The 7,721-nt window shown below is 40.9% G+C and overlaps 1 protein-coding gene across 1 annotated transcript; it reads right to left on the bottom strand.

Annotated features, from left to right (window-relative positions):
• Positions 1 to 4,104: 4,104 nt before the first annotated feature.
• On the bottom strand, positions 4,105 to 7,291 carry cebpa.S (CCAAT enhancer binding protein alpha S homeolog). The gene is given in 1 exon segment (NM_001091687.1): positions 4,105 to 7,291. A coding segment is annotated over 1 exon segment (924 nt). The 5' UTR covers positions 7,196 to 7,291; the 3' UTR covers positions 4,105 to 6,271.
• Between the last annotated feature and the right edge of the window lie 430 nt (positions 7,292 to 7,721).

The raw sequence follows: 7,721 nt of genomic DNA, 5'->3' as shown, positions 1-7,721 counted from the left end.
TAGTCTAAAAAGAGGCAGCCACCCTTGGGCATTGCTAATGTTTGTAACGTAATCTCCTGTCAACATGTGGAGAGGGAGTGATGGAAAGAAAGTGTGAGAAAAAGAGAACGCTGGAAATATGCAGCTGTTCAGTATATATAGCTCTTAATATTACACAGGAGTATATAGAGTATAGTGAAAATAATCCAAGAAATATATCTTTCATTTGCCAATTCCTGAAATCTGAGTGTGACCAATATAAATATATTACCATTATAACCAATATATACAGTACCTTGCTGCACAACCCACTTCAAAAACACAAAAACTGCTAAGTAACTATGGCAGCTGTGGTAATATGATTTATAGTAAATTATTTAATGGGTGGTGGATGGTAGATTTATTTGGCATTGTTGTAGCCTGTGTGTATGGCTAGTGAGCTATTTTTCATATTCCAAACAAAAGCCACAGCGCTTTCCTCAGCTTATCACAATTTCTGACCTGCTTAAAGGAGCATCAATAAATTACAGACCAACATTTTCCCCTAAATTCTCAACAGCTGTTCAGAGCCCACTGAGCATGTGAATGTCGCAGACACTTTCCAAAATGGTGACCCCTTGTGACAGGTTTGAAGTTCAGGCTGGTACAATAAGTTCGGTATATTAAATATGGCATTTTTAGCCATATTGATTTTAAGGATTTAGTTCTCCTTTAACCTTTAGTTCTTCAATTTGGGGGATTTTAATAGAAACTCCCATATGATTGCGTATGAGCTGTCTAGTTTTAAAGGTGCTGATTGGTCACTCAAAGCAATGAACACAAAAATCTGCTGAGAAACTTTTCTGATGAAAAAAACAATTGCAAGTTGTCTTAGAATATTACTTTCCACATCATATTAGTTCAAAGGTGAACAACCCCTTTAACAACGAATAAGGCTAGAAGTGCTTTCACTTTATTTTGTAGGCTTCTGAACCAGCCCAATGACCAGCAATGAAGAGCTGGGCCTCTGAAGATGCCCCTAGTAGCTCCGCATCTTCTTTTCTACTGACTCACATTAGTGATGTGTGGGTAGCCACAGGACCCGCAGATTTACATGCGATTCAGGTGGGTGCAAGCTGAAATGTGGGCACAGATAGTGGGTTCTGGTTGGGTGTGGGCCAAAATGTTTCTGCAGCACACATATGGGGCAAATTCCCTAAGATCCAAAGTTGAGCCAGAAACAGCTTCGCTGCACTTCGCCAGGCGTAATTTCGCCAGCGCTACGCAAATTCCCTAAAATGCGAAGTTGCACTCAGGGAGGTGAACGGTAGCGAAGTTGCGCTACCATTACTTCGTCAGGCAAAGTGAAGTTATGCTAGTGATGCCTAATTTGCATACAGCGCGAAATTAGAATATAATGGACGTATGTGCTGCAGCAACTACATTACACTACACAAGCCCAGGAAACCTTTAAATAATAAAATAAAGGTGTTCTATTGCCCTACACATGTGCCACTGTATCATTGAGATGCCATATGTTAGGAAATGTAGGGGGGGAGGAGGGTACCCCCAAAAATATTTACGCTATTTTTCATACTATCACCCTTAAAAAAGTAAAAGACACCAGCGTTTTTTGGGACTTACAAAAAACTATTTTTGGACAAACTCCTATCTATTGTATTGAACTTCGCCTGGTCTGACCTGGCGAAGTAAAGTCTGGCACAAGAGGTAACATTCAGTAAAATGCGCAAGTTAGTGAATTAGCGTAGTTACGTCCCTTCGCAATAGCACAACTTCGCCTGGCATAAGGGTGCAAAGTAGCGCTAGAGTAGGTCCACTTCGCTAGCAAATTTACGCCAGCACCCGTTAGTAAATCGGCGAAGTAATGAAATGACGTCACACTGACGAATTTCTGCTATCGTTAGCCGATTCGCACTTTAGTAAATATGCCCCATAGTACCCAGGGGCTATTCTGAACAGATGCTTCCCGCCCTCGCCACCAAGCAGTTGCCTTTCTTGTGCTGGAGGGGGCTGCATTGCAGAAAAAGCAGTAGAGCAATAAATATATAGCACTGTCTCTTTAAAGGGGTACTTTTTAACCTTAAAACTTTAGTTTGGTGTAGACAATGGTGTTGAAAACAATATATAATTGGTGTTCATTTTTTATTCTTTTGAGAATCTATCCAGTAAGGGGTCCATGTTAATCTAGTAATCAGACAGTCTGATTAGAATGGAGGATAAATTAGAGAGATGTTTTATAGAAATTTATGTGCTACAAAAATAACGATAACCTTTATAGAGCATCAGGTTGTTGGGGGTAGAAAGATGGAAAAGGAACATGTAAAAATGCAGAAACATTCACAAGGTAGAAAAGTTCAGAAAAGGAAAACATATTAACCAAATATTAAGACTAATAGAAAAGTATAGACTCATCAATAACATACTAAAAGATAATTTAAAGATAACTGCTCCTGTTAGAGTTTTGCCCTGATTACAGTATCTTCAACTACACCTAACATTTTCTATGAAACACGGGGATATCTAATAATTACTTGTTATTAACTAGAACTGCCGTGGTAAGAACTGGACAGATTAATACCCTACATAAAGTTTCTTGCACCAAACAGATTAGTGTAATGCTAAACTGATTCCTATTATATTATCTTTCTGTCATCAAGAATGGGTTACACACAGCAGAAAATGACTCAACAGAATCAGGGTACAGGTATCCAGAATGCTCGGGACCTGGGGGGTTTCCAAATAAGGGGGTTTCCGTAATTAGGATCTCCATAACTTAACGTCTAGTTAAAAATACCTTAATATTAAATAAACCTAATAAGATTGTTTTGTCCAATAAGGATGAATGGTATATTAGCAGGAATCAAGTACAAGATACTGTTTTATTATTACAGAGAAAGGAAATGATTTTGAAAAATTTGAGTTATTTGATTATAATGGACTCTATGGGAGATCTCCTTCCCATAATTCTGAGCTTTCTGGATAACAGATGCCATACCCATAACCTTTTTCTTATCAGAAAAGGATGTATTTAGGCCTAAAGCTGCCCTAGGCACCGGACCTTACCTGGCCTTGTTGCTGATTGGTGCATGCACATAAATAAAACATACATACTGTATATAAGTGGGTAGAAAAGTCTACCTCTGTTCTGGTTTTGCTCATATATTGTATAAAAATACTTTAAAAACTAGTAAACTCTCTAATGATTAATGACTGTCTTAAGTACGTAGAGATGCTTCCATCCTAAATATAAAGTTTGTATTTGAAAAACAAGTGATGTTAATTTGAGTAGTTTGGAGAAAAGATTATTCACCCACATTCTGTATTCTAGTAGTCAAATTTCATCACTGATTATCCTGCTTGTGTAAATTTCCCACTTAAAGTATAAATTACTGGGCAGGATCTTCCTCCTTCTTGTGCTGTTTAAAACTTGGTGCTTAATATAATTGTATATATTTATGTTCTATTATTGTATTATTGTTCTTTTCTATGAATATGTCAGTGCTCTGCATACATAGATATATAAATAAAAACTAGGGATGCACCGAATCCAGGATTCGGTTCGGAATTCGGCCTTTTTCAGCAGGATTCGGCCAAATCCTTGTGCCTGGCAGAACCTGAATCCTAATTTGCATATGTAAATTAGGGGTGGGTAAGGAAATCACATGACTTTTCATCACAAAAGAAGAATTTGTTCCATAATTTGCATATGCAAATTAGGATTCGCTATTCAGCCAAATCTTTCACCAAGGATTTGGACATTCGGCCGAATCCCAAATAGTGGATTCTGTACATCCCTAATAAAAACATACATTCAGATATTTGTTTTCCATTTTTTCTGTGTCTAACTTTGTAGGTTTGAAGGTTTTTAAGCCCTTAATTCATTACCAATGAGAGAAACTAATTTTGCAAGGCAAAGGAAACAAAACCATGTTAAAATATGAATGCATTTGTAACATAACTACAGTCACTACTAATTGAAAATTTATCAAAATGAAAATAGAAACATTAAAAAAGAAATGCTGGGAAGATTGTTTCACTTTAACGCAGATGTGAGCCATTTCAATTACCACCATCAATTTACTGATAAAGTCATACATAGAAAAAGTTCAACACACAAGAACGTAATATTTTAAAGTTTTGTTTTATTTAGTTTTGAAAATAAAAACAAGGATATGCGGTTGTGTTTCAAAAAAATTATAATTATTAACAAATAAGTGAATAAAGGCATTTCTTTTATTTTCCAGAACATTTTTAAAACATACATATCTTTTTTTCAAGGCAAAAAAAATAAAAAATAAACATGGGGTTTCTTTTGGCCAATAATTTAGCAGGAGAAATTAAGGGTATATAGCTTTAAGGCACTACTTGAATAAAGCAGGGATGCCCAACATGAAGTCCTTTTTTTAGACTTTCAACTCCCAACATCCTCAGCAAAATACTAGGATGGGGAGAACAGTAACTGTACTGATGGCAGGAATTATAGCAGCATAACTATAGTGGCTGCAGAGGTTATTACGTGGCCCTGGTACAATTAATGTGATTTATACTTGCAGATGAAAATAAGACACAGGGAGGGTCATTTATCAATACTGGGCAAATTTGCCCATGGGCAGTAACCCATGGCAACCAATCAGATTGCTGCTTTCATTGTTCTACTTGTAGCTGGCTTTAAAAAGCTAATCACTGATTGGTTGCTATAGGTAACTGCCCATGGGCAAATTTGCCCAGTGTTGATAAATGAGCCCCAGGTTGTGGTGTCTGAGGCAGAAATGAAGAAGGATCGTGCACTGATTGTTAAACAGGGCCCGTGGGCTCTACAGTCATGCCACTGCTGCAATAATTTGGTCCTTAATTAATTTACAATGGACACATCCCTAAATATCAAACTGAAAAGAGTGCAAAGTGTGGAGCTGGGATTCCTCTAGCGTGCAGTACTAATCACACCTTTTCCTTGTCAGACAGCAGAGTGAGCTTGACAGCTGCCAATAAAAAGCATTACCAGCCAACCCTGCAACAACCAAGAGACAATGGCAAGAAAATGAGCATAAGAAAAGCACAATGTTGTAGAATTGAGAGATTAGCTCATTCACATTCTGCTGGTCTGCAGGTTTTCCAAAGAACTTTGATTAAAAAAAAAAAAAGTTATGTACACAGTGTCACAGAAAACACACACAGAAAGCATGAAATAATGATTAGCAACAGCAGCTGATAAATGTCATTCACAATGAAAACTGACAGTTTACAATAGTTATAAAATAAGTACTGTATTTTGTATATCTTTGCATAATGTTCCCTTTGTTTTTACCCTGGAGCGCCTGTCTCTCGCCTGTAAGCTGTGAAACCTTAAATGTGACAGATAAACACCAGGGAAATTACATGATGAATTAATGGAATAAATACCCCATAACAGGGGCACGCGTGCTAGTTGTGCAGCTGCATATAGGCCCGGGGGAAGCCTCCCATCTGGGTTTTAGTAAAAGAGGCCCAAACATGAACTCAGTATGGGGGCCCTAAGTTGTATTTGTCCATCACTGACCATACTGTTTTTTTAAATGCAATGGAATTTTCCAAATCTCTATTTAAATTACCAGTCACATATAAAAAATATAATCAGGTATTTTCATGATCATTAGCATAATCGCCTTACACATCCACTGGCAAAACGTTATAGAATGTGGTGTGCTACCTGCGGCCCTCTAGGTGTTACTAAATTTCCCAGCATTCCCTAACAGCAATAGGAATAGATAAATACTCTGTAATGTACTAGAGCAACAGATATACCAAATTCTACAAAAGGCACGTGTGATATGTGATAAAGTATGAAAAAATGTATAAAAAAAAATCTGCTTAGCCTGGAACAAACAACTTCATATAAATGGAGGGACCTCAAAGCCTAAGAAAAAAAAAACCCTGGCTTGTTTCATCTAGCACCACCAAAGCTGCCTGGAGCATGGAGGTCTTGCAAGGTGGGTACCTTTAACACCATTGAGTAAATACACCAGAATAAAGTCTCACAGCAGGCCCGGACTGGCAATCTGTGAGTTCAGGCAAATGCTGCTGTTAGATGCCGTAGAAAGTCACTATTTAGTGAGCTGGTCGGGCCTCTGTGTACTTGGAATGCCTGTTTTGACTCCCAGCCCAGAGCCGTCTCACAGGGTGGCTGCCATCCTAGTTCACAAATGGCACATGTATTAAAACTTCATGGTCCGAACTGGAAGGATCCACTCTCAGGTGGGGGTGTTTAACAGTGTCTCTCACTGGTAGACAATGCACTGAATGTGAGTATTTGACCTTATGAACAGTTGCCCATAGCTTTGACCAGAGAACTGTCTGGGAGCTGCCTGAAGATGCCCCTAAGAGTGTCCAGCTCCCTGCTCAACTGTTCCACCCTCTTCCTCAGCTTATCATTGTCAGAAGAGAGCTCAATGACTTTCTGTTGGGTTTCTACATTCCTTATCTTGGCTTTGTCCCTGCTTTTTCTCACTGCTATGTTGTTCCTCTCTCTCCTTACCCTGTACTCGTTGCTGTTCTTGTCCAGCCACTTTTTGGATTTGCCCCTGTTCTCCGAGGAGGAGGAGGAGGATGAGGAGGAGGATGAAGGGGAAATGCCTTTGAGTGAAGAATGGTGCAGGTGATGATGCTGATGTGCAGGGGGGTGATGTGGGCTTGGGACAGGAGTAGGAGGAGGAGTTGGGTGGCCGGGCTGCAGGTGCATGCTGGTCTGGGCACAGTGGGCTACCTGGTACTGCAGGTGGGATGAGTGCTGGGAGGCCGCATGGTGAGGGTACAGAGCTGCTAATGATGATGCTCTGCCGCCGGCTTCCTCTACTTCCCTTGGCTCTTGCTTGATCACAAGCGGCCTCAGGCCACCGTCCAGCTTGTTGTCCATGTAGTTAGCCATGCTGCAGCCATACATCAGCGGGTGCCCTGCTGCAACAACCGCCCCGACCGGCCCCTGCTGCTGCTGCTGGTACTCAAAGTCGCTCTTGGCTTTCTCCTGCTTGTTGCTATGGAACAGGTCGGCCAGAAACTCGTCGTTGAAAGCGGCCGGGTCGATGTAAGCGCTGATATCAATGGAGTTCTCGTTGTCACACAGCTCGTTGTGTTCAAGGGCTGAAGCCGGAGGCTCCCTGTAGCCGTAAACACCGTGCGGGGGCTGAACGTGGATGTTCATGGATGGCCGCGGGTCGACCTCGTAGAAGTTAGCTTGCTCCATGGAGCTCCTATAGCCTACCAAGCATGGTGACGAGCTCCGGGAATCCAGCATGAGCTCAGGCTACTTCTTGCAATGCGCTGCTGCCCTAGCTGTCAGCCTGTTTCACTAATGAACTGCTAAACGCTCTCGGCTCTTTTATATAATAGTGTTACTGGAGGCCACGCCCCTGCTTCTCTATTGCCCTTCGACTGGGTCCTAATGCCAAGGGACAGTGTCAGCGGCTGGGCAGGTAGAGCTGCGAAAATAAAAGTACGTATGCGCACACACACAGCTCAGCCGGCGTTACATTGTCTGGAAACACTCCGCTGTCATTCTTTGTGCGTGTTAGATAAGGTGAGAGACCTGCTTCAATGCAGCTACTTGCACTGGGCACAAGCGTTACACAGTAATGATCCGCCGGGCAACCTGTGGGGTTTCGCTTATCCCACAACCTGCTGTTTTCCCCACATAGAACTACAGTATGAGCCAAGTTATATCACGTGTTGCAGCCTGAATGTATCTCTGCACCTGTTAAGTGTTTGCCACC

This window comes from Xenopus laevis, chromosome 4S (genome assembly GCF_017654675.1).
Source record: "Xenopus laevis strain J_2021 chromosome 4S, Xenopus_laevis_v10.1, whole genome shotgun sequence".
Lineage (NCBI taxonomy): Eukaryota > Metazoa > Chordata > Amphibia > Anura > Pipidae > Xenopus > Xenopus laevis.
This window is presented reverse-complemented; position numbering and strand designations above follow the sequence as displayed.